This window comes from Hevea brasiliensis, chromosome 14 (assembly GCF_030052815.1).
Source record: "Hevea brasiliensis isolate MT/VB/25A 57/8 chromosome 14, ASM3005281v1, whole genome shotgun sequence".
Classification (NCBI taxonomy): Eukaryota; Viridiplantae; Streptophyta; class Magnoliopsida; order Malpighiales; family Euphorbiaceae; genus Hevea; species Hevea brasiliensis.
In genome coordinates this window covers 20852270-20879854 of record NC_079506.1, presented here as the reverse complement: position 1 = coordinate 20879854, position 27585 = coordinate 20852270, and the positions used below count along the sequence as shown (strand labels likewise).

At 33.0% G+C, this 27585-nt stretch overlaps 2 protein-coding genes and 2 pseudogenes across 3 annotated transcripts; all 4 read right to left on the bottom strand.

The window, feature by feature from the left end:
* Nucleotides 1–2604, bottom strand: LOC131173136 (squalene monooxygenase SE1-like). Its single transcript, XM_058134991.1, has 8 exons — nucleotides 2374–2604; nucleotides 2105–2216; nucleotides 1796–1970; nucleotides 1483–1651; nucleotides 1137–1355; nucleotides 663–938; nucleotides 205–501; nucleotides 1–99 (listed from the first exon to the last, which is right to left on the bottom strand). The coding sequence occupies exons 1-8, from the start codon at nucleotides 2602–2604 to the stop codon at nucleotides 1–3; spliced, it is 1578 nt and encodes a 525-aa protein (XP_057990974.1).
* A 4204-nt stretch (nucleotides 2605–6808) lies between these two features.
* On the bottom strand, nucleotides 6809–12848 carry LOC131168935 (squalene monooxygenase SE1-like; annotated as a pseudogene).
* Nucleotides 12849–20541: 7693 nt separating this feature from the next.
* Nucleotides 20542–27119, bottom strand: LOC131173218 (squalene epoxidase 3-like; annotated as a pseudogene).
* LOC110641901 (uncharacterized) lies at nucleotides 23250–26771 on the bottom strand. Of its 2 annotated transcripts, none has more exons than XM_058135217.1 (4): nucleotides 26623–26771; nucleotides 26452–26530; nucleotides 24077–25668; nucleotides 23250–24002 (listed from the first exon to the last, which is right to left on the bottom strand). In XM_058135217.1, the coding sequence occupies exons 3-4, from the start codon at nucleotides 25654–25656 to the stop codon at nucleotides 23375–23377; spliced, it is 2208 nt and encodes a 735-aa protein (XP_057991200.1). In that variant the 5' UTR covers nucleotides 25657–25668; nucleotides 26452–26530; nucleotides 26623–26771; the 3' UTR covers nucleotides 23250–23374. The 2 variants fall into 2 exon arrangements, with proteins under 2 accessions (XP_057991200.1, XP_057991201.1); XM_058135218.1 differs by having other exon boundaries at nucleotides 26452–26518; nucleotides 26623–26700.
* Nucleotides 27120–27585: the final 466 nt, after the last annotated feature.

Below are 27585 nucleotides of genomic sequence, written 5' to 3'. Positions count from 1 at the left end.
TCAAACAACCTGACATCTGTAATGCGTGAGCATTGTAGGGAAGAACATTTGTCGAACTCCTTCTGCCTTTATGATAGGGAAAATGATTCTTAATGCAACCTAAAGAAAGAAAAGAATATGATAGAAATTAGAACTTTAAGTATATATTAATGGAAGTCATTTTAAATATAGGAAATCATCGAAAGTACTATTGGCAATACACACCGAGATCATTCTAGCTCCAATCCACATGCGTGCTCCAATCCACATGCGTGGAATTGAAGGAAATGGAACTATTAAGCGGCTGATGCCATAGATAGCCACCGCAAAGAAATGGAGAACCAATTTCAATGGACGAGGATTTAGACCAGAGAGTAAAGCAATAGGTCCATTCGAAAATACACCACCAAGAGTCAAATAGTCAAAACATGCTTCGCGCATTTCATTTCTTGCAGGATCAGTTGATGCACTAAAAACCTTGTACAAGGCTCCAGCCAAAGTATTTATGGTAGATGCCACAGGCTGAATGGAAGTGGATATGAAGGGTTAGCACCAATTTTAATCTCACCGTTGTGGCCAAGAGTACTACCCTATTGTTTATCCAAACTAGATCCTAAATAATTTAAGTCTAGAAATTATAAAAACAATGCTCATATGTAACTTGTGAAAAATCATTTAATCACCTTGCGTAGAGTGTAGAAAGACTCAAGATACTTGCAAAGGGAATATACATTGCTTAGATCATGGAAAGGCCTCAGAAGATTCCTCAATACAACAATATCAGATAGCGCAACTGTCATTCCTCCTCCTGTTAAAGGGTGTCTCATGTTAAATGCATCCCCTAACAGAAGAGCACCAGGAGTGGGATAAGGAGCAGCAGGCATGCTTCTATTAGGCATTGTTCTTATGTTTCCTTTGTTAATTGCAAAATCAAATGCATCACGTAGCTCTTGTGGAGTCTGAAACACTTATAAAAGCTCTTGATTATCCTAAAGATTAAAATATAAATGACTTTTAAAATGCACGTCAAATTTCATATTAAAATGTTCAAAGCATCATAAATCGAGTTATTTTTATGAGCTCCTTAGCACTATTATCTATACGTATCAATTCCAAAATGAAAAAAAGCATTAGCATGCCTAGAGAACTTTGAATACCTGGGGAGCCACCACAGTTTTCAAATAGTTGGCCATTTCGCCATTTGAAATGGAAGGTAGTTTTTGGCCAGGTATGTCAACCAAGCATCGAATTTCAGAGCTACTAATACGATAGAACAAGATTGGTGAAGGGTCTGCCAGAATAACATGTCCGTGATTTGGGTATGGAAGTTCACAATTCTCTAGGATCAATGCCACAAAACAAGAGGGGATATCAACCTGTATAAACACAAAGTTTCCAAATTTCACTTAAAACCCATGAAATAGAAAACACCTACACATTTAGGAATCTATCAACGAAGTTCAGAAAGAAGTTTTTGTTTCCTAGTTGAAACATAATCTTTACCTTAGGATTGCAGAGAGAGCGTCGCAAATTTGAGAAGCATCCATCGCATACTATTGTGAGTGGAGCATAAGTAGTAAGTTCTTGACCAATTTTAGTTTTGTACTGCACACCCTTGACTATCCCCTCCACTTCAAGTAGGGATGTTACTGTCCCTTCCTCCAGTCTTACACTACAATGAAAATAAGGGAACATGTATGAGCTGTTGAAAGTAATAAAGTGATGTTCTTAATTATGCAGCATGAATTCAATAATTTGGAACATGAAAGGCATGGCAAAGTGAAGGAAGTAACTGTGGGAGAAAGAAGATTATTACTTAGGTAAAGATGCAGCTTTTTCACGCATTCTTTGAATGAAACGTCCGTTGTGAAAACTTCTTCCAGCCACATCTTGATCGAAGTTTTGCAAGGGGTATGATAGTTTAGTACTTTTCCCATTTTTGTAAAGAGCATATCCAAATACCTGTTGAGCATCGATTTCTTCTACACAATCTGCAACAAGCATGCATGTTAAGAATTAGAGCAAAAGTTGAATGACAGATGACCAAGACGGAAAGATTGATGGAATTCACACTGATTCAACAATCCATAAAAGATTATAATGATAATAATAATATCGTACTCACCTTCAAGGCCCAACTCAATTAATTTTAGGTAACCCCCAGGTTGCAGAAGTTCTCCAACAATTCTGTCAGGCAGAGTGAGGTCTCTTTCAATCACATGCACTCTCCGTCCATCCTGCAAGTTGAAGGAAGGAAAGGAGATTATTATTATTATTATTATTTACTGTAAACTTGGTTTGAATGTTAATATCTGCCTGATGGGTCGCTAATTTTGTGAATTTTTATCCTGTTATACATTGCCATCTAAAGTAGGGAGAGAAGATTAGATTCACCTTGCCAAGAGTGTAAGCAAGAGCTGACCCAGCAACACCTGCTCCAACTATAATAATATCAGTATTCGTGGCATTCTCCGACTGGCATAACACTTGTTCTGAGCTCTTCACAACTTCATCTCTGACATTTTCCCTTGATTCCTTAGTTTTCTTCATTCCTGTCGATCTATGCCACAGTACAAACCCCAAAATAAAAGCTAGAATTCCTCCAATTATATATTGATATTCCATTGCCAAGGATTGAGCAAAACCAATGTTGAAGTGTAAAAAGAAAGGGACTTTTTCTCTGTTTTACGGGTGGTGAGTGCTTGAGTTTTGAACTTGCAGGCTGTGCTGTACATGAAGCAAATGTTGGTGCCCCTTATAGGTTCAGTTGGTCAAAAGATTGCACAAAAAATAAAAAAACTCTCCAAAAGTAGGACTAATTAAATTGGCGAAGTGGTCAAACATAGCTTGTAAAATTTGGGAGTTGAACAGATGAATACAAATTTTCAAGTAACGTTAAAAGTGTTGTCAAGATCAAGAAAAATATGAGGAGCAAATAAGAGAAGATTATTAATGTACTCCCTTGTTGGACTTGACTTTCCAATCTATATATGGAATCTGTCCACATCTCTTTGGATTTAATAAACTATTGAGTTGGAGATATAGGATGATGGAAATGGAAGGCCAGTCAATTTTCAAGAGTGTTTCTCTGTCCATATCTACTTAGCTGACAATAGGTTGTTTGAATAATTCATGGTTAAATCCATAAATAACAATGAAATGCAATTCTTGAAAAAGGATTCCTTTTCTTGTTGGATACAAATGGGATCCGAGTTTTAATAATAATTTGTACAAGTAAATTATATTTAGTTATTTCAAAAATAAAATTGAAAAAGAAAAATCATCCTGTGTTTGCACTTCTATTTCCATTCAAAGGTTAAACAAGCATGCTTGTACGAAATTATTTTTGCATCCCTGCATGCACTTCTTAAAATTATGCGACTGTAATGTGCAAGAATATGGAACTCAGCTGGGTGTGCAGTGAGGGAAATGTGAACGTTGCGACTAACATATCTACACTTTGAGAAACTCTTACCAATACCTAATCTATCATGAAATTATGACACAATATGTATATTTAATGATGAAATCAACATGAATCAATGTCCTAGAAACGTTAGCTGAGTTAGGACTCACGCTTGTACTCTCATATAATAATCAATTAACATGTAGTTTGAACTTATTAAATCAATCAATGGAGTATGACTAATGTTGTTGAAGCAAAGCACTGGTTTTTCCATTTGTCTTTCAACTTTCAATTGAAGAGTCTAATATAGGACTAGCAGAAATATATCATAAAGTTGATATGCTTTGTCTAATTGTATCGTAAAATTAACATCATTTTGTACAAAGCAATAAATAACATCAAGACAATGTATTTAGATGTCATGACAGCATATAACGACATTATGCATAATAATGTTGTAAATTAGTATGAAGGTATTGTTAAAAACTTTAGGTTGTGGGGTTTATGTATCACTTTATGCTTACGGATAATTCTTATTAATAATTTGTTTTTAAATTTTTAACCTGTTAAAGCCTAAATTTATTTTAGAGAATGGTGGCTGGGAAGGATGTTTCGAAGTCTCCAGGAGATGGGGGAGGAATTATTGGTTCTAGCTGGCATAGAATCTCTATGAACGGCGAGGGGAAAAAATGGCAGCGGTGACTAACAGTGTAGCTAGATTCCCGGTAGGAACTTAGCACATCCTATCAGGGTGCATCGAACTTCTAACCGAACACCCTATTTTGTTTGAGCATCCCATATTTCATCCGAACTTCTTGCTCATTGTCCAAACACCCTGTCTTATCTGAATGTAGTTCCAGACCGAGCACCTTGTGTTCTAATCGAACATTTCATGTCCTGACCGAACACCTCATGTTTTATATGAACATATTATGTCCTAACCGAACACCTCATGTTCTAATCTAATTCGGATTTTAAGATCTCGATTACTTTCCATTTGGATCGGATTTTTATCCATACTATATCAATATACAAAATCTCTTTGTATTTGTTATATTGTTAATCATTCCTCTTCTTGCAGGGAATTTGCAATTGGACACACTGCAGCCTAAATTATCAAACAACCTTCAAACTCCTGACTTTTTTTTTTTTTTAATTTTCTTTTTTGCAATAGGGAAGGCATACACACATTGTCTGTAACTGATTTGGGATATTGAGGGAACACGCGCTATCCGCAACAATGTGGGATCCCGAAGTAACAGCCCTCCACTAGCACCAACAAACCACAGAGACTTTTATCAAACTAGAGTATTGGGGAAAAAAGTTTGCAAAACTACCATGGAGGGAAAGATGCCTTTTAAAGTAGGGTTTTCAACCATTGTTCGCCATTCAAAGTGAGGAACAATGGGTTACAAAATCTTCGCCAACATGACTGGCGAAAAACAATATGTCTTCCTCATGCAATTTTTTTTTTTTATCTTGCATTTGTTGTTTTTTATGTAAAATTCATTAAAAATATTTCTACAAATTAGAAAATTATGAAAAAAATACTTTTCAACTCTTTAAAATGTTCTTAATTTTTCTTTCATGAGAGTTTTTATTTTTAATGCAGGAATAAACTGAGCATTAAAAAAGATTATTTTTTTTTGTATTACTTTTAAAATCATGAAAAAATAATTTTATAGATCATAAAATTATAAAAAATTTATTTTTGATTTTTCCAATAATATTTTTATTTTTTTCATATCAATTTTTTTTTGCATGAAAAACAATAATATTTTGTATGCTCAAATTATTCATGCTTCACAAATAAATAAAAAGAATTACGTTAGAAAAATAAAAATATTATGAGAAACTCAAAAATAATAATTTTTTTTTTATAATTTTTGGATGCCTTTGGAAGTAAAATACAATAAAATCACATTTTTTAATGCCCAATTTATTTCCGCAATACAAATAAAATTTTCAAGTTAGAAAAATAAAAATATTGTAAGGAGTCCAAAAATATTTTTTCCATAATTTTTTTTTTCGGACAAATGTTTTTGATAATTTTCATATGAAAATAACAATAAATGAAAAATTAAAAAAAAATTGCATGAATCAATGGGTTGAAAACCTTTTTGGTTCGTCCTGGTATTGTAAAATTTCTTCCCTAATTGACTCATTTGAGAAATTTCTCCATTCTTTTTGACAACTTTACAATGAATATAGACATAGGATAGAAGCACACATTCTTTGACAAAATCATAGTAATTTAATCAAAGCCTGCTAAGATTTATATCACACATACATGCTGTCAACAACCATCCATGTGGGATCTCGAATGACCAACTCCTAACTTATTTTTTATCAAGAAATCTTGAGCATTGTAACATATTGCATTTGCAGCAAACTAAAAAATGCTAAAACCCCATAAAAGCTTATCAAGCAAAGACAAATCCACGAATATGACACAATTGATAGAACAATACCCAAAAGAGGGAAAAAAATATAAACAAAAACAAGATCCTATCATTTTGTCTTTGTCACTGTACCATGACCAAGCATTTTGTCTTTGTCCCGGTACGATATGCCGTTCATGGAGGGCAATATCAATTAAAGTGAACTGACGTTGATTTGTAAATGACAAGTCGTTTGATGATTGGGCAAGTGGAATTTTTGAGTCCGGTGTTCATACTTTTATACGACAACTCGTTTTGACTGGATTTGTCGACAATTTAAAGTACTTGATTTTGTTTTCTACTTGCCACATGTCGATGTATCGAAATGCTTAAATTATCAAATTTTATAAAAGATGGGATACTTATTATTTTTTTCTAATCATTAGTCTATGAAATAAGATTTATTACAATAAATTAAAATTTAAATCAAAGCAAATTTGAGTTATTAATAATTCCATTTGCTTTTATTATTTGAATTTTATATGCATGTGATGTAGTTTAAATTTTATAAATTAGGTAGATTTGAATTACATGATTTTACACGCACATGATTCATGTGCATTGAGTGATATATTTTAGCATATATGGTGCATCAACTAAGTCCATCGTCTGCTATGTCGCGAATTATAAAAATTAGCATATCTCATACCCATACTTGTTGTATGTGCCATGGTGAAGCACGGATCAAGGAACACTGTCTTATGGAAACACAAACCAACACAATACATGGTGACATTCCAAATTTTGGAAACAATAGAGGAGCACGCATAAATAATTAAAAATATTTCAAGAAAAGTGTGGTTAAATTACATGTGAAACTTTCGTTTCTAGCCAAAGATAATTTGTTAGGAATCTAAAATAAAATTTACACTGCTTAGCTCATCTCCTAAATCGTTAACTTATCTAAAGAAAAAATGAACTGCCACCAACTTTCACCGATTTTAAATCTTTGCATTTCCTATTCTCAAACAACTTGAGATCTTCAATGTGTTAGGGTTATAGGGAAGAACATTTGTCGAACTCCTTCTGCCTTTATGATGGGAAAAATGATTCTTGATGCAACCTGAAAAAAAGTAAAAGAAATGAGATAGAGATAAGAACTTTGAAGTCATTTAAAATATAATTATGAAGTCATTGAAATTATTGTTAGCTATACGCACCGAGATCATTCTAGCCCCAATCAAAAAGCGTGGAATTGATGGAAATGGAACTATTAAGCGGCCAACACCAAAGATAGCCACAGCAAAAAAATGGAGAACCAAATTCAACGGACGAGGATTTAGTCCAGAGAGTAAAGCGATAGGTCCATTTGAAAATACACCTCCAAGGCTCAAATAGTCAAAACATGCTTGACGCATTTCATTCCTTGCAGGATTAGTTGATGCACTGAATACTTTGTATAAGGCTCCAGCCAGAGTATTTATAGTACATGCCACAGGCTGAAATGAAATGGACATATAGGGTTAGCACCAATTTTAGTTTCATTGTTGTGGCAAGTATACCACCATATTGTTTATCCAAACTAGATTCTAAAGAATTTAAATCTAGAAATTATAAATTTAGTTCTCATATGCAACTAAGTGAAAATCATTTACTCACTTTGCGTAGTGTGTAGAAGGATTCAAGATACTTGCAAAGGGAAAATGCATCGCTCAGATCATGCAAAGGCCTTAGAAGATTCCTTAATACGACTATGTCAGATAGGGCAACAGTCATTCCTCCTCCTGTTAAAGGATGTCTCATGTTAAATGCATCCCCTAACAAAAGAGCACCTGGAGTGGGATGAGGAGCAGCAGGCATGCTTCTATTAGGCATCGTTCTTATGTTTTTTTTGTTAATTGCAAAAACAAATGCATCACGTAGCTCTTGGGGAATCTGAAACATATATAAAAGTTCTTAGATTAGTCTAAAGATTCAAAGATAAATGACGGTCCAATGCTTATTAAATCGAGTCATTTCTATAATCCCCCTTAGCACTACAAACTACAAGTATCAAAGCCAAAATGCGAAAAAGAAAAATTAAAAATAAATAAATAAATGAATAAATAAAATAAAATAAAAATAAAAATTAGCATGCCCAGAAAACTAAGAATACCAGGGGAGCCACCACAGTTTTCAAGTATTTGGCCATTTCACCATTTGAAATGGATGGTAGATTTTGGCCAGGTATGTCAACGAAGCATCGAATTTCAGAGCTACTAATACGATAGAACAAGATTGGTGAAGGGTCTGCCAGAATAACATGTCCGTGATTTGGGTATGGAAGCTCGCAATTCTCTAAGATCAACGCCACAAAACAGGAGGGGATATCAACCTGTAAAAACCCAAAGTTTCCAAACTTCACTTCAAACTCATGAAAAAGATAATAGCTACCCAATTTCGCATCTATCAGTGACGTTCATAGAGAAGCCAACTGGTTTCATAGAAGTTTTTGTGACGCCCCTTACCCGTCTACCGTATAGCCGAGCAAGAAGTGCCACATTCGGTGCCGGAGCATCCTATCTTGTTTTATCATATCTATTGTAAACTTTAATGTCATTTAAAACATATATTCTACGTATAGAATTTTTTTTTTTTTTTTATATCTTATTTCTGTGGAGACCCGGACAGAGCCTCCCTTATTTTATTAGCATCTGACAGGTTCCACTATCGCCTCTTAACATATTCATAGTCATCTCACATATTTCCATATCATATTCTCTTTTATCATATCATTCACAACTATTTATGAGATCTCAAAATGAAGTGTCATCTATTGCATTCATATGGAAATTCATAGATAATACATTATAAGTTTTCATTTCAAGTCCAAAATAAAATGCATCATAAACTAGTAATTAAATCATGACTAAACATAATGAACTAAAATACTAGTCTATACATGGGCCCTATCAAAATACAAAAGACTGATGAGGTGACTCTGGACAGTGGCAGATCTGGTCGAAACTGGTCGAAACTCTGTCCGAACACTACTGTGGCGGTTGTTGCTGTGATGGCTGCTGATCTCCAGTACCTACGTGATGGAAAACCAACGCGCTAAGCATAACGCTTATTGGTGCATAATTTATAATAACAATAATTTAACAATTGAAATAATAATTGCAAATTCGTAATTTCTGGGTCTTTTATATTTTTTTTATTACACTTTGGAAACAATTAACATTATCGGGATCTTTTATGATTACTTATTGTATTTTAAGTCTCAATTAGTTTTTTTTTATCAGCGCCCAAGAAACCTATAACCAATTATAAAAGGTGGATGCACGGGTGTATACTGGTTAGACAGCCATATGTCTATCCAGTATACGTCTGTTAGGCACGAGGCCAGCTGTCGGGCACGAGACCCGCTGTCAGGCTTGTAAAGCCAGAAATAAAGTAGGCACAATGGCCAGTAAGTAGGCATATAGCCTGTAGAACAATCATACCATACATATATTGTCAGTTCATGATTTTCTCGGTAGGCAGTACTGCTATCTGAAGTCCCTAATTGGTATACCAATTTATCCAACTAAATAAATAAGTCTAGGTGTACTATGGGCAATTAAATATTTTTAATTAATTTAGCACTATTCACTATTACTATTTTCTAGTACTGTTCATTGGTACCATAAATTTCATATTAATAGGACATTAGTCCTAATTTACATATTCATATCATTTTTAATATTAAATTTTCCTTATGAGTATTTTAATTATCCTATATAGCATTTTCCCCATGAACCTTTCTTTAGGTTCATGTTGATGTGTTATCTTTATCTAGGAATTTGACTAGGTTGGGATGTCTATTTAGTCACAATTCCTTCATAACAATTGCTCCTCTATGTTTAAACTTGAATTTCAGTTTTTGAATCACTGAGTTTGGGGTTATAGAACTTAAGTTATGGTCAAAATACCAAAGGAATAGTATTTTGGGACATTTTCTGGGTTGGTAGTTTCAGTGACAAAACTTGTGCTAACAATTTGAATTGGTTAAAGCAAAAATGGATTAAGTGGTCTTCATGAAAAGTGTATCCCTATGTCTAAACTTTTCATGGGTAAAATTTTAGGTCATTTGGACCAGTGTAGAGAGAGTTATGACTAAATGAACACGTACTGTTCATTTGGTCATTTTCTGGGTTGGCAGTTTCAGTGACCCAAATTGTGCTAACAATTTGAATTTGTTAAAGGCAAAATTGGGTTAAGTGGTCTTCATAAAAAGTGTAGCCCTATGTCTAAACTTTCCATGGGTAAAATTTTAGGTCATTTGGACCAGTGTAGAGAGAGTTATGACCAAATGAACACGACTGTTCATTTGGTCATTTTCTGGGTTGGCAGTTTCAGTGACCCAACTTGTGCTAATAATTTGAATTTGTTAAAGGCAAAAATGGGTTAAGTGGTCTTCATGAAAAGTGTATCCCTATGTCTAAACTTTCCATGGGTAAAATTTTAGGTCATTTGGACCAGTATAGAGAGAGTTATGACCAAATGAACATGTACTGTTCATTTGGTCATTTTCTGGGTTGGCAGTTTCAGTGACCCAACTTGTGCTAACAATTTGAATTTGTTAAAGGCAAAACTGGGTTAAGTGGTCCTCATAAAAAGTGTAGCCCTATGTCTAAACTTTCCATGGGTAAATTTTTAGGTCATTTGGACCAGTATAGAGAGAATTATGACCAAATGAACACGTACTGTTCATTTGGTCATTTTCTGGGTTGGGTGCAGGGAAATCCGAATTTGGGCAGTATTTAGCTCAAGTTTTGGACAGAATTTGGGCATGGTTTCTTCATGGAAAATGAGCTATTTTGGGTCTAGTTTCACCTCCAATTGGCCTCATACCAATTGGGGTCACACAATTTTATTTATGGCCTAAAATGTACACTGCCCTCAACAAACACAACCTGTAGAAAATTAACACTTCCAAAACTCAATCTCCTCCAGCTTCCTTACTTCAATTTGCATGCAATACACTTCTATAAGCAACAATCTCATCCTAATAGGTCAATTTCAACATTTTACACAAACCCTAGTTTTCAAAGTTTCAAATTTACACAAACACTACACAATCAAACACCCAAATATTTCAACTAATTACACATTCTCATGGAACCATTTTTCATCACTTAAAAGCAATAAACTTCAAGTTCCATGGCTGCCAAAAATTCAAGGGTTCTTTCCTCTAGATTTTCTTTTTGTTTTAATGGTATTTATGCTTAGCTAAATATGCTTTTCATGTTTAATAAAGAGAAGAAGAGGGATTAGTGCACTAACCTTACTTGAGCTTCCCAAACCTCAACTTTCTTGCTTCTTATGGGTATCTATGGCTTCCTTATGGAGTGGGGAGTGTTTTTTGTGAAGGGTGCTAAAGGTTTTGATGGGCAGAAGCTTGGAAAATCAAGCTTGGAAGCTTGACAACAATGGAGGAAATGAGGGAAAGAGAGAGAGAAGAAATGGAGGAAGAAGATGGAAGTGGGTGGGAGTTTGTCCTCTAGTGCCTATTTATATATATTTTTTTGAAAAATTTTCCTAAGCCTTTTCTTTTCTTTTCTTTTCTTTTCCTTTCTTTTCTTTTCTTTTCTTTTCTCTTCTCATTTTCCTAATATATTTCATAAATTTTAATTAATGTTAATTATTTAATTCTCTAATTAATTTTTTTTTCTTATTTTGACATTTAGGTCAAAATTCACCTTTGGGGGTGAAATGACCAAAATGCCCTTAGTAGTGCATATTGGGTTATTTTTATTATTTTTGTACCAATTTATAAATTCTCTAAACTTTAATTTTTTTTTCTCTACATTTTTCCTATATTTTCTTAACATTTTTTTTTCTTCAATTTATGCCTCCTCACTATAGTCTAGGTGTAGTTCCAGACATTTTAACTGTTCGAACAGACATTAGTTGTTGGAACAGTAAAATGTACGGACTACTTATAGTGAGGGCATTACAGTTTTTGTTTCCAGGTTGAAACATAATCATTACCTTAGGATTACAGAGAGATCGTCGCAAATTTGAAAAACAACAATCGCATACTATTGTAAGTGGAGCACAAGCGTTAAGTTGTTGACCAATTTTAGTTTTGTATTGCACGCCCTTGATTGTCCCCTTTACTTCTAGTAGGGATGTTACTGTCCTTCCTCCAGTCTTACACTACAAAGAAAATCAGGGAACATATTAACTATTAAAGGCAATAAATGATGCTATTAATTATGCAGCATGAATTAAAAGATTTTGAACATGAAAGGCATAGCAAAGTGAAAGAAGTAACTTCGGGGTAAATGAAAATTATTACTTGGGTAAAGTTTCAGCTTTTTCACGCATTTTTTGAATGAAACATCCGTTGTGAAAACTTCTTACAGCCACATCTAGATCTGATCTTTTCAAGGGATATGATAGTTTAGTACTTCTCCCATTTTTGTAAAGAGCATATCCAAATACATGTTGAGCATCAATTTCTTCTACACAATCTGCAACCAAGCATACATGTTAAGAATTAGAGAAAAAGTTCAATAATAGTAGACTCAGACAGAAGGACTGATGGAATTCATACAGATTCAACAATCCATAAAAGATTATAGAAATTTCTTATTCACCTTCAAGGCCCAACTCAATTAATTTCAGGTAACCCCCAGGTTGCAGAAGTTCTCCAACAATTCTGTCAGGCAGAGTCAGGTCCCTTTCAATCACATGCACTCTCCGTCCATCCTGCAATTGAAGGAAGGAAAAGAGGTTAAACTGCCCGATGGGGTAGCTAGTTTTGTGAGCATTCGTCTTATTATATATTGCCATCTAAAGTAGAGGGAGAAGATTAGATTCACCTTGCCAAGAGTGTAAGCAAGAGCAGACCAAGCAACACCTGCTCCAACTATGATAATATCAGCATTAGCGGCATTTTCCGACTGGCATAACACTTATTCTGAGCTCTTCACAACTTCATCCCTCATATTTTCCTTTGCTTCTTTAGTTTTCTTCATTCCTCTTGATCTATTCAACAGTACAAACCCCAAAACAGAAGCTAGAATTCCTCCTATTACATATTGATATTCCATTGCCAAGGATTGAGCAAAACCAACGTTGAAATGTAAAAAGAAGGGGACTTTTTCTCTGTTTTAGTGGTGATGAGTACTTGAGTCTTCAACTTGCAGGCTAGGTTGTACATGAAGCCATTGTTGGCGCCTCTTATAGGTTCAGTTGGTCAAAAGATTGTACACAAAATAACTCTCCAAAAGTAGGACTAATTAAATCGGTCAAGTGGTCAAATATAGCTTGTAAAATTTGGGAGTTGAACAGATGAATAGAAATTTTCAGGTAAGGTCAAAAGTGTTGTCAAGATCAAGAAAAATAAGTGAAGATTATTAAACTACTTCTTTGTTGGACTCTAGCAGAAGAAGTTTATTAAACTATTGACTATTTGACTTGGAGTTATGGGATGATGATAATGGAAGGCCAGTCAATTTCAAGAGTGTTTCTTTGTTAATATCTGATAGCAGTATAGGAAGGAGTCCAGAAGCTATGGATCCAGGCCCAAAACAGCTAAGCTAGAGCGCATTGCAGAAAAAAGAGGGAAGAGCTGAAATAAAGAGAATAAAGAGAGAGTGGAACGTTCTGGAGATATGCAGCTGGAGGAGGTTAGCAATGAATTTAATCTGTAATGTACATGAACATGAAACTCGGCTGAATGTGCCATAAAAGAAATGCTAGCGTAAGACCGCCCAAAGAAACCAAGAGTTTCTTTTCTTTTTTTTTTTAATAAAGTACCCATTCCTTGCCAATCATTATGTCAATATCAACAATATTCATGGCGTGGTTTCTAAATAATAGGAAATCATTGCGATTTGAGGCCAAAATCATTTTAGATGCTGTTGAAAAAAATAGTTTGAAAAAATTATTTTGTTATTTTAGTGATCTAATAATTTGATTTTAGATCATTTGTAATACTCTTTAACTAATATATTTAAAAAATATTTTTCTCAACAGCAGCTATGGCGGCAATGTCAGACAGGCCCTTAATGTTGTATTATGGTTGTATTGTAGACCTTGCAACAATTAATGATGTAATTAAATTTTGAATTGTGTACAAATTCCCAATCTAGACAAACATTTTGGCATGCAAACTAATTTGGAGTTTCTAAAGCTAAGTGGTGTATGGCTTGCAAACCTTATTTTGTATTCAAGTATTTGATACAATGAATGTAAATTAATGGTTTAGTGAGCAATGTGAATTGAGTTGAATTTGGAGAATAAGGGCTATTGACTCGTTTTACTATCATCCGTAAGGGCATGTTTAATTAGTCTAATTATAAGGAAAGTGTTGGAAGTTTGATTGACTCTCTCCCCTAAAAGAATTAAAATTTGAGTTATATTCAAATGTATACAAGTTCATAGAGGTTGACTCATTCACATAGCACAAACAATTTATAATATTTCAAAAAACTTGGATTTTCTTTTGCATTTGACTCCAACTGCAACTCGAACTCAAGAGTTCACAGTGTTAAAGATGAGTACAAAATCATTGAACTAAAACTCGTTCATAAAATATAGGGTAAATACATTTACATGTGTTCTAGCCAAAGAAAATCTGTTAGCAATCTAATATGAAATTCACATGGCTTAGTTCATCTCCTAAATCGTTAGGTTATCTCCAAAAACAAGATGCACCGCTACCAACTTTCTTTGATTTCAAATCTTTGCATTTCTTGTTCTCAAACAACTTGAGATTAGCAATGCGTGAGGATTGTGGGGAAGAACATTTGTCTTCTGCCTTTACGATAAGGAAAATGATTCCTAACGCAACCTAAAGCGAAAAAAATTTAAGAAAAGAAAAAAGAAAAGCTACTTTAGATGTTGAAAAAAAATTTGAAAACAACTATTTTGTTATTATTGTGTCATAATTACTAAAACTTATCAAATTTAATAGATTATTTTTAGTACTTTTTAACTCATATTTTTTTAAAAAAATATTTCTCAACAGCGGCAATAGCAACAATGTCAAATAGACCACGCTTGTTGTGTTTTGATCGCATTATACATCTTGTAACACTTAATGATGAAATTAAATTTTGAATTGTGTACAAATTCCAAGCCTAGACAAACATTTAGGCATGTAAAACTTGTTTGGAGTTTTTAAAACTAAGTGGTGTAAGGATTTGCCAAAAATGCCATTCTTTTTTCAAATTAATTATATTATATATTTTTATTATTTAAATTAATTTTAATATTTGTATAAATTTAAAATTCTTAGTCCTATTTCTACTTAATTTCAAATAAATATAAAACTTTATAAAAAGAAATTAACTAAAATAAGAAACTAATACATGAAAAATAAAAAATACAATTAATCTATAATATATACATAGATATATAAATATATGAATGAAAGGACAAATGAGGGGGCTAACTTTTAAATTGACTAAAATATCCTTATAAATTTATATTATCTACTAAAATATTAATTAATATAAATTAAAATTTTATTATGAATCCTATTTAAAAAAAATACTTACATTTAATATTCATCATTATTTCAGAATTTGCAAAAAAAAAAAAAGAAAAAAAGAAAAAAAAGAAGATTCCACTTACGTTGTAGCTACATATTTGGAAAAAAGAAAAAAAATTGAATACTTTAAAGTATATTTGCATTTTAATTAATAATGTACTTATAAATATATAATATAATCTATAATTTTAAAATAAAATACTTGTTAAATATATTAAATAAATAACATATTAAATAGGTTTTAAAGTTGTTTATACTAAACAATACGACAATATAAAATTTCAAGATATCATTTTAATGAAAATGAAAATTTTATTATAGTAATGCGCTAAATTAACAAAAATACATTTTATAAATAATTTTCTTTTGCATTAATCTCATTACGTAAATTAACATTATTTTAAAATATTAAAAATAAAATAAAACATACTCAAAACTAACTTATTTTTTTTAAAAGATAAAATAATAGAATTTGAACGAATTTAATTTATTGAGAATATTTGCATTTATCATTAATTTATTTTAATTTTTAAACATCTTCACCTATTTATATTTTTAAAACTTATTGTTATATATTTTTTTTATTATATTACATTCAAGTTTATAATTAAGCTAATATTATATGCTAATAATATGACAAATAGTTTTCAGAAAAATATGATCGAGTAAAAAATAATATTTCTTAAATTGATAATATTTTTATTTATATAATTAATTAAAATGACATTAAAATTAATATTTCAATTTAAATAATTAAACGTAATATTTGTGATACTATGATAACACTATAATATATATATATATATATAAATTTTAATAGAAAAATATGTAAAAAAAATAAATTACGAGTCCAAAAAGCTAATAATATTCAAATATATACAAGTTCCAAGTAGGTTGATCCATTCAAATATGCATGGAATAATTACGTAATAAACTAGTACAGTCCAATAAATTTTGAAAGCACAAATAATTTACAATATTTCAAAAAATGAGGATTTTTGTAACGCCTTCACCGTAGGTAGTCCGTATATTTTACTGTTCCGACGACTAATATCTGTTCGGACAGTCAGGATGTCTGGAACTATACTTAAACTATAGTGAGGAGACATAAATTAATGAAATAAATATTAAAAAAAATATAGGAAAAATTTTGAGAAAAATAAATTAAAATTTAGAGAATTTATAAATTGGTATAAAATAATAAAAATAACCTGATGAGCGCCATGAAAGGCATTTTGGTCATTTTGCCCCTAGAGGTGAATTTTGACTTAATTGTCAAATTAAAATTAGGAAATAAAATAATTAACATAAATTAAATTTATGAATTTGAATTTGGAAAATGAGAAGAGAAAGAAGAAGAAAAGAAAAGAAAAGAAAAGGAAAGAAAAGAAAAGAAAAGAAAGGAAATAGACTTATGGCATTTAAAAATAAATAAATAAAGCACAATAATTATAGTATATATATATATATATATATATATATATATATATATATAAGGCACAAGAGACAAAAATTCACCAACCACAAGTCTTCTTCATTTCCTCTTCTCTCTCTCCTTGCCGTCTCCATGTTCTCTCCCCTCCACCATTTTTGCTCAAGCTTTGAGCTTGAGTTTCTCTTCATTTATCCACCAAAACCCATGGTCCCCTTCATTAAAAATTTAGCCCACATCATAAGGAAGCTCTAGGTACCCATAGGGAGAAGGAAAATTGAAGTTTTGGGAAAATTTTCAAGTTGGGTCACAAGAGGTTAGTGCTTTTCTCTCTTCCTTCTTCTTTTAATACTTGAAAGTGACTTGAGATAAGTGGAAATTTCAAGAAATTAACAAGAAATTCATGAACCCATGATGTCCCCAAATTTTGGCAGCCATGAAATGTGTTGGGCTTTATTGTGTTCAAATAATGTAAATGAGTTTAGAGATAATGATTGATATGATTATATGTATGAGAAGTGAAAAGGGATTGAATTGATTGAGTTTGAAACTTGGAAATTAGGGTTTGTGTACATGACTTGGAGATTTTGTGTAAATGCTTGAAATTTGACCTAATTGGGATGAGATTGTTGCTTATAGAAGTGTATTGCATGCAAATTGAAGTAAGGAAGTTGGAGGAGATTGAGTTTTGGAAGTGTCAATTTTCTACAGGTTTGGACTCAATGAGTCTAGTGGGTTTATTGACCCATAACTAAAAATGTGTGACTCCAATTGGTATGAGGCCAATTGGAGGTGAAATTAGACTCAACATAGCCCATTTTCCATGAAGAAACCATGCCCAAATTCTGTCCAAAACTTGACCTAAATACTGCCCAAATCCATATTACCCTGCACCAAACCCAGAAAATTACCAAATGAACAGTACGTGTTCATTTGGTCATAACTCTCTCTATACTGGTCCAAATGACCTAAAATTTCACCCATGGAAAGTTTAGACATAGGGCTACACTTTTCATGAAAACCACTTAACCCAGTTTTGCTTTTAACTAATTCAAATTGGTAGCACAAGTTGGGTCACTGAAACTGTCAACCCAGAAAATTACCAAATGAACAGTACATGTTCATTTGGTCATAACTCTCTCTAAACTGGTCCAAATGACCTAAAATTTCACCCATGGAAAGTTTAGACATAGGGCTACACTTTTCATGAAGACCACTTAACCCAGTGTTGCCTTTAACCAATTCAAATTGGTAGCATAAGTTGGGTCACTGAAACTGCCAACCCAGAAAATTACCAAATGAACAGTACGTGTTCATTTGGTCATAACTCTCTCTATACTGGTCCAAATGACCTAAATTTTCACCCATGGAAAGTTTAGACATAGGGTTACACTTTTCATGAAGACTACTTAATCCAGTTTTGCCTTTAACCAATTCAAATTGTTAGCAAAAGTTGAGTCACTAAAACTGCCAACCCAGAAATTGTCCAAAAATACTGTTCCTTTGGTATGCTTGACCAGTTTTGGCAAAAATGCCATAACTTGGTCTCCAAAGCTGCAAATTGAGTGAAACTAGTGCCAAAAGTTTTATAAGACATAGCACAACAATTTCTATGTTTTGACCAAGCTCTAGAAACCATTGCATCCTAGGGAAATTATTAGCCAAAGTTAGGAATTGAAATCTAGAAAATGTTAAGTTGAACCCAGAATGCCATTTGATACCCGTGTGTTCATTTGGCCATAACTCCCACTAGGAAATTCCATTTGAGATGTGCTAATATGATCTGGAAACATGATACTTAGGGCTATAACATTGATTCAGACACCTTTGCCAAATTCTAAGTGTAAAGACCCTAAAAAGAGGGTCAAACATACTGCCCTGAAGTTGGTTATTGCTCTTATAGGACTGAGAGTCCAGGTTAATACACTGACTATAACTCACTATACCAAGCTTGAAAAATTATGAAATTGTACCTGGGAGTCCCTAAGACATAGAGGAACATATCTTGTGAAGGAACCTAAGTCTAAAAATGACAATAAAATGATCAAATGACTGGTCAAAGTTTATTGACCAGAAATTGTAAATTCTGGACAGCTTAGAGGCAAACGGACCAGTTATGGTATTTTGACCATAAGTTGAGTTCTATAACCCCAAATTCAGTGATTCAAAAACTGAAATTCAAGTTTAAACATAGAGGAGCAATTGTTATGAAGGAAGTGTGACTAAATACACATCCTAACCTAGTCAAATTCCTAGATAAAGATAACACATCAACATGAACCTAAAGAAAGGTTCATGGGAAAAATGCGATATATGATAATTAAAATACTCATAAGGATAATTAAATATTAAAAATGATATGAATATGTAAATTGGGACTAATGTCCCATTAATATGAAATTAATGGTACCAATGAACAGTACCAGAAAATAGTAACAGTGAATAGTGCTAAAATAATTAAAAATGTTTAATTGCCCATAGTATACCTAGACTTATTTATTTAGTTGGATAAATTGGTATACCAATTGGGGACTACAGATAGCAGTACTGCCTACCGAGAAAATCATGAACTGATAATATATGTCTGGTATGATTGTTCTACAGGCTATATGCCTACTTACTGGCCATTGTGCCTACTTTATTTCTGGCTTTACAAGCCTGACAGCGGGTCTCGTGCCCGACAGCTGGCCTCGTGCCTGACAGATGTATACTGGGTAGACATATGGCTGTCTAACCCATATACTCCCGTGTATCCAGCTTTTATAATTTGTTATAGGTTTCTTGGGCATTGATAATAATTAATTAATACTGAATATACAATAAGTAAACAGGAAAGATCCCAATAATGTTAATTGTTTCCAAAGAGCAATAAAAATATAAAAGACCCAGAAATTATGATTTGCAGATATTAATTCAATTGTTTAATTATTGTTATTATAAATTATGCACCACTAAGCGTTATGCTTAGCGCGTTGGTTTTCCATCGCGTAGGTACTGAAGATCAGCAGCCGCCACAGTAGTATTCGGACAGAGTTCCGACCAGATCTGCCAACGATCAGCGTCACCTCACCAGTCTTTTGTATTTTGGTAGGGCCCATGTGTAGACTAGTATTTTGGTTCATTATGTCTAGTCATGATGTAATTACTAGTTTATGATGTATTTTATTTTGGACTTGAAATGAAAACTTATAATTTATTATCTATGAATTTCCATATAAATGCAATAGATGACACTTCATTTTGAGATTTCATAAATAATTGTAAATGATATGATAAAAGAGAATATAATATGGAAATATGTGAGATGACTATGAATATGTTAACACGTGATAGTGGAACCCACCAAATACTAATAAAACAGAGGAGGATCTGTCCGGGTCTCCACAGAAATAAGATATATATATATAAAAAAAAAATTCTACACATAAATTACCAGATTTAAATGACATTAAAATTTACAATAGACATGACAAGACAAGAGAGGGTGCTCCGGCACCGAATGTGGCACTTCTTGCTCGGCTATACAATAGACGGGTAAGGGGCGTCACAATTTTTCTTTTGTATTTGACTCTAATTGCAACTGGACTCGAGATCTGATAGTCCTAAAGATGAGTATAAAATCACTAAGCTAAAATTCATTAGTAAAATATGAAGTAATTACATTTATATGTGCTCCAGCCAAAGAAAATATGTTAGGAATCTAATGTAAAAATTTACGTAGCGTAGTTGATCTCCTAAATCCTTAGGTTATCTCCAAAAGCAAGATGCACTGCTACCAACTTTCTTTGATTTCAAATCTTTGCATTTCTTGTTCTCAAACAACCTGAGATCTGTAATGCGTGAGCATTGTAGGGAAGAACATTTGTCGAACTCCTTCTGCCTTTATGATAGGGAAAATGGTTCTTAATGCAACCTAAAGAAAGAAAGGAATATGATAGAAATTAGAACTTTAAGTATATATTAATGGAAGTCATTTTAAATATAGGAAATCATCGAAAGTACTATTGGCAATACACACCGAGATCATTCTAGCTCCAATCCACATGCGTGCTCCAATCCACATGCGTGGAATTGAAGGAAATGGAACTATTAAGCGGCTGATGCCATAGATAGCCACCGCAAAGAAATGGAGAACCAATTTCAATGGACGAGGATTTAGACCAGAGAGTAAAGCAATAGGTCCATTCGAAAATACACCACCAAGAGTCAAATAGTCAAAACATGCTTCGCGCATTTCATTTCTTGCAGGATCAGTTGATGCACTAAAAACCTTGTACAAGGCTCCAGCCAAAGTATTTGTGGTAGATGCCACAGGCTGAATGGAAGTGGATATGAAGGGTTAGCACCAATTTTAATCTCACCGTTGTGGCCAAGAGTACTACCCTATTGTTTATCCAAACTAGATCCTAAATAATTTAAGTCTAGAAATTATAAAAACAATGCTCATATGTAACTTGTGAAAAATTATTTAATCACCTTGCGTAGAGTGTAGAAAGACTCAAGATACTTGCAAAGGGAATATACATTGCTTAGATCATGGAAAGGCCTCAGAAGATTCCTCAATACAACAATATCAGATAGCGCAACTGTCATTCCTCCTCCTGTTAAAGGGTGTCTCATGTTAAATGCATCCCCTAACAGAAGAGCACCAGGAGTGGGATAAGGAGCAGCAGGCATGCTTCTATTAGGCATTGTTCTTATGTTTCCTTTGTTAATTGCAAAATCAAATGCATCACGTAGCTCTTGGGGAGTCTGAAACACATATAAAAGCTCTTGATTATCCTAAAGATTAAAAGATAAATGACTTGTCAAATGCACGTCAAATTTCATATTAAAAAGTTCAAAGCATCATAAATCGAGTTATTTTTATGAGCTCCTTAGCACTATTATCTATACGTATCAATGCCAAAATGAAAAAAAAAAATGCATTAGCATGCATAGAGAACTTTGTATACCTGGGGAGCCACCACAGTTTTCAAATAGTTGGCCATTTCGCCATTTGAAATGGTTGGTAGTTTTTGGCCAGGTATGTCAACCAAGCATCGAATTTCAGAGCTACTAATACGATAGAACAAGATTGGTGAAGGGTCTGCCAGAATAACATGTCCGTGATTTGGGTATGGAAGTTCACAATTCTCTAGGATCAATGCCACAAAACAAGAGGGGATATCAACCTGTATAAACACAAAGTTTCCAAATTTCACTTAAAACTCATGAAATAGAAAACACCTACACATTTAGGAATCTATCAACGAAGTTGAGAAAGAAGTTTTTGTTTCCCAGTTGAAACATAATCTTTACCTTAGGATTGCAGAGAGAGCGTCGCAAATTTGAGAAGCATCCATCGCATACTATTGTGAGTGGAGCATAAGTAGTAAGTTCTTGACCAATTTTAGTTTTGTACTGCACACCCTTGACTGTCCCCTCCACTTCAAGTAGGGATGTTACTGTCCCTTCCTCCAGTGTTACACTAAAATGAAAATAAGGGAACATATATGAGCTGTTGAAAGTAATAAAGTGATGTTCTTAATTATGCAGCATGAATTCAATAATTTGGAACATGAAAGGCATGGCAAAGTGAAGGAAGTAACTGTGGGAGAAAGAAGATTATTACTTAGGTAAAGATGCAGCTTTTTCACGCATTCTTTGAATGAAACGTCCGTTGTGAAAACTTCTTCCAGCCACATCTTGATCGAAGTTTTGCAAGGGGTATGATAGTTTAGTACTTTTCCCATTTTTGTAAAGAGCATATCCAAATACCTGTTGAGCATCGATTTCTTCTACACAATCTGCAACAAGCATGCATGTTAAGAATTAGAGCAAAAGTTGAATGACAGATGACCAAGACGGAAAGATTGATGGAATGCACACTGATTCAACAATCCATAAAAGATTATAATGATAATAATAATATGGTACTCACCTTCAAGGCCCAACTCAATTAATTTTAGGTAACCCCCAGGTTGCAGAAGTTCTCCAACAATTCTGTCAGGCAGAGTGAGGTCTCTTTCAATCACATGCACTCTCCGTCCATCCTGCAAATTGAAGGAAGGAAAAGAGATTATTATTATTATTATTATTATTATTATTATTATTATTATTATTATTATTATTATTATTTACTTTAAACTTGGTTTAAATGTTAATATCTGCCTGATGGGTCGCTAATTTTGTGAATTTTTATCCTGTTATACATTGCCATCTAAAGTAGGGAGAGAAGATTAGATTCACCTTGCCAAGAGTGTAAGCAAGAGCTGACCCAGCAACACCTGCTCCAACCTATGTAGCACGGAAACGGAAACGCGGAAACGGGGAAACGCGGAAACGGACACGGGGAAACGGCATTTTAAAAAACATAGGAAACGGAAACGTGGGGGAAACGTGTAAATATAAAAAATATAGGGGTATATTTATAAATAAATAAATAAATAAATAAATTATATATATATATATATATATATATATATATATATATATATATATATATATATATATATATATATCATGAAAGATGTTCAATAATAAATAAAGTTCAAATCAACATTTAAATTCAACTATAAAAATACATATTTAGAAGTTTCATACTTATAAGAAATAAATATCAACTACAACACATTCAAATGTTAAAAAAGAAAAGATAATAAAATTTATAACATTTCCTCAACTTCACTGTCTTTCTCATTCTCCTTCTCCATGCATGTAGTTGCATTTTCATCAAACAAAACAGACTCTAACTCTGGTTCATCCAATGAAAGGTCGGCAAATTCAAGAACTCCCACATCTTCCATACTTCCAAATTGATCACCACCAACATCCCACAATTTTGTCTTCTCATCATAATATTGGGAGGAGTTTCTGGACAGAAGACGAAGATTATTATGGATAAAAACCAAGTCCTCTGCACGTTTTGGAGTTAATTTATTCCTTCTGCATGAATGAATGAAGGAATAAATACTCCAATTTCTTTCACAACAAGAGGAGGAAGTAGGTTGTCCAAGCACTTTAAAAGCCAACCTTTGAAGTAAAGGTGCATTAGAACCAAAACATGCCCACCATTTCCTAGGATCTGTAACATACATACTTCCAATAGAATCAGGATCAGCAAAAGGTCTACTTTTCAAAGAAAAATTTGCAAATTCATCATTTGCTCTAATTCGCTCATCTTCATTAGAAAAAATCCTCCTGAAACATTTAATTCTCTCAGTTGATACTTCTCCATCCATATGAGGAGGCACTCTACCTTCTCCCTCTTGAAGCCATTTTTCACTATAAAATCTTCAAAAATAAGAAAATAAATTCAGAAAAAAAAAATTAGAACAAGAAGATGAGTATGTAAGTTAGAAATTTACCTTGGATTTAATGAATGGGCTAAACAATGAAGGGGAGTGTTGTTCTTTGCCCAACGATCAACAAGAATTCGATGAACCACATAATAAAAAGGAGAAAACCCATCTGCTTGCTTTCCTTCATGATCAAAAATAACTTGCTTCACCTTTTCAATCATAGAATCCCACAACTCATAAACCAAATGAAGGCATGGTTTGTCTGTGTCACAAACTCTGATCATGTCATAAATGGGCCCAGTAAAAGCAATGATGTAAACAACCTTTTCCCACCAATCCTCATCTACCACTTTATCACGAACAAATCTAGCTTTGCCTTGGTCATCTTCTCGGTATTGTGCCCATTGATCACTCATAACCATTGCTTCTAAAGCACGTCTAATAAGTTTAAATCTTTTAAGCATCACAACAATAGAAGCAAAACGAGTGTCAGCAACTGAAAGCAATTTCAAAGGGCTAAACCGATTATAAATTGCAAGCCTCATGGAATGATTCATTATAAAATTCTTGATTTGCAAAGCATCCCCATGGATTTCAGTGATCCAGTGACACACATCATAAGTTTCTTGATTATTTTCCAAATTTTTTGCTGCACATATATTCTTCAAAGCAAGATTAAGAGTGTGCACAACACAAGGAGTCCAATAAATATGTGGAAACATTCCCTCAATGATTTCTCCAGCACCTTTACAATTTGAAGCATTATCAGTAATGACTTGTACCACTTTTTGATGACCCACCTCATCAATTACTTCTTTTAGCAAATTAGCAATAAATTGCTTATCTTTCACTTCACCAGAACAATCTACAGATTTGATAAACATGGGGCCAGACTCAGAAACAACCATAAAATTAATCAAAGGCCTCCTCTGGGGATCACTCCATCCATCACTCACAATACTAACACCCTTTTCTAACCAAGTACTTTTAATTGGTTCAAGCAACCTCTCTACATTTGCTTTTTCTTGCTGAAGTAATGTGGTTCTCAATTTGTTATAACCAGGCGGCACATAACCACCCAAAACATGATTAGCAGCAAAAGAATAAGAACTCACATAATAAGGATTTCTAGCAAAATTAAAAGGTAGACCCCCAGTGTAGAACATTCTAGCAATCTCTGCATCTAATTGAGCTCTAGTTTGCAAGTCAAAAGCTCTACCAAGAGGAGAATCATTAACTCTTCTTTTCTTCAAAGCTGCTGAAATACTTGGTTCAGTTATATTCAATGAAGGAACAGAAGTTATACTAATAGGCAAAGAAACTCGCCTAGATTGTGAATTGGTAATTTTGTTTGTTGCCTCATCCTCCTGTTTCCTCATTTCAGAAATACTATCATTCCTCACTTTTTTACACACACCAATCCCCTTTCCAGTGATTTTCAATAAATGAGCCCTCACTCTAGTATAAGTCCCTTGCTTTTCTTGTCCACAAAAATTGCATATCCATTTACAATTACCCCCTCCTTCTCCAGTTTTCTCTAATTTAGTTACATATCTCCATAGAGGACTAAATTCTTCCTCCCTAGTATTTGAAGAAGTGCCACTAGTGCTATTTGCTTGTGGAGAATTTGAGTTTGAAGAATCCATTCAAATATTGTCCTATCAAAATGACAAAAAGAAAATGCAATTTTATACAATTTACAAATTATTTAAACAAATTATATACTAAGGATTAAAGCACAATGTAAATTATATATTAAATGATTAAAGAGTTAAATAATAGAATTGAATAAATTGACTATATTATGAAAAATTTTAATATATAATATAACGATACATTAAAACAAATTATATTAAACATATTATATATAAACTATTACAAAAATATAAAATATATTAATATAAAATACAAATTTTGAATATTGGAATTTTTTTTATTTATCATTAATTAGAATTTAAACTTGAAATTTTATAATTTTAAAAATAACTTTAAAAATATATTTACATTTGTCCTTAATTTCCTTCAAAATGTTGATTGTAAAAATATGGCAAATCTTGAAAATTTTTAGTGAATTTGGGAAAATTTTTTTTATCTTTTTTTTTAAAAAAAAAAATATTTATAATAACTCCTCAAATTTAGTTTGAGAAAAATCTAATTATGGAATATATATTTAGAGAAAAAAAATTGATATTAAATATGATAAATTTATGATTAATTAATAGAATAAAATTATAATTAATTAATAAAAATTACTTGATAAAATTATTTTACAAAAAAATTAGAAAAAGAAAATAATAAATTAATAATAAAGAAAATAATAAATTAAATAATAATAAATTAATAAAACCACCCCAATCTAATAAACCTAATTACCCAGCCCAGCCCTCATTCATTTCACAATCGGGAAATGGGGAAGGAAAAAAAAAAAAGGGAAACGTTACCTGGGAGAATGGCGAGTGCGACTGCTGCTGCTGCCTGCTGCTTCTTCTTCTGTTTCTTCTTCTGCTTCTTCTTCTTCTTCTGTTGAGTGTTGATAAGAGAGAAAAGAGTTAATAATGGCAGTGGCAGATCAAAGAAAAAAGAAGAGGTGTTGCGAATCTTGCGATTCTTACCCGACGGCGACGCTTGAAGCCTTGAAGGTACCCTTTCCCTTTTCTTTTTCTTTTTCTTCTTCTTTCTTTTCTGTTTCTGTTGTTGGTGAATATTGTGAACTGTGAGCGTGAAGTAATCGATTTTAACCTACCCATTTTTTTTTTTTTTTAATTTTCTTTAAAGAAACGCGTTTAAACAGCGGAAAGCGCGTTTATTCGATATTTTGAAGCGGCGGAAACGTTTCCGAGCCGTGTCAGTTCGTTTCCCCGTCGGAAACGTTTCCGACACTGGGAAACGGCACTCGGAGCCGTTTCCGTGCTACATAGGCTCCAACTATAATAATATCAGTATTCGTGGCATTCTCCGACTGGCATAACACTTGTTCTGAGCTCTTCACAACTTCATCTCTGACATTTTCCCTTGATTCCTTAGTTTTCTTCATTCCTGTCGATCTATGCCATAGTACAAACCCCAAAATAAAAGCTAGAATTCCTCCAATTATATATTGATATTCCATTGCCAAGGATTGAGCAAAACCAATGTTGAAGTGCAAAAAGAAATGGACTTTTTCTCTGTTTTACGGGTGGTGAGTGCTTGAGTTTTGAACTTGCAGGCTGTGCTGTACATGAAGCAAATGTTGGTGCCCCTTATAGGTTCAGTTGGTCAAAAGATTGCACAAAAAATAAAAAAACTCTCCAAAAGTAGGACTAATTAAATTGGCGAAGTGGTCAAACATAGCTTGTAAAATTTGGGAGTTGAACAGATGAATACAAATTTTCAAGTAACGTTAAAAGTGTTGTCAAGATCAAGAAAAATATGAGGAGCAAATAAGAGAAGATTATTAATGTACTCCCTTGTTGGACTTGACTTTCCAATCTATATATGGAATCTGTCCACATCTCTTTGGATTTAATAAACTATTGAGTTGGAGATATAGGATGATGAAAATGGAAGGCCAGTCAATTTTCAAGAGTGTTTCTCTG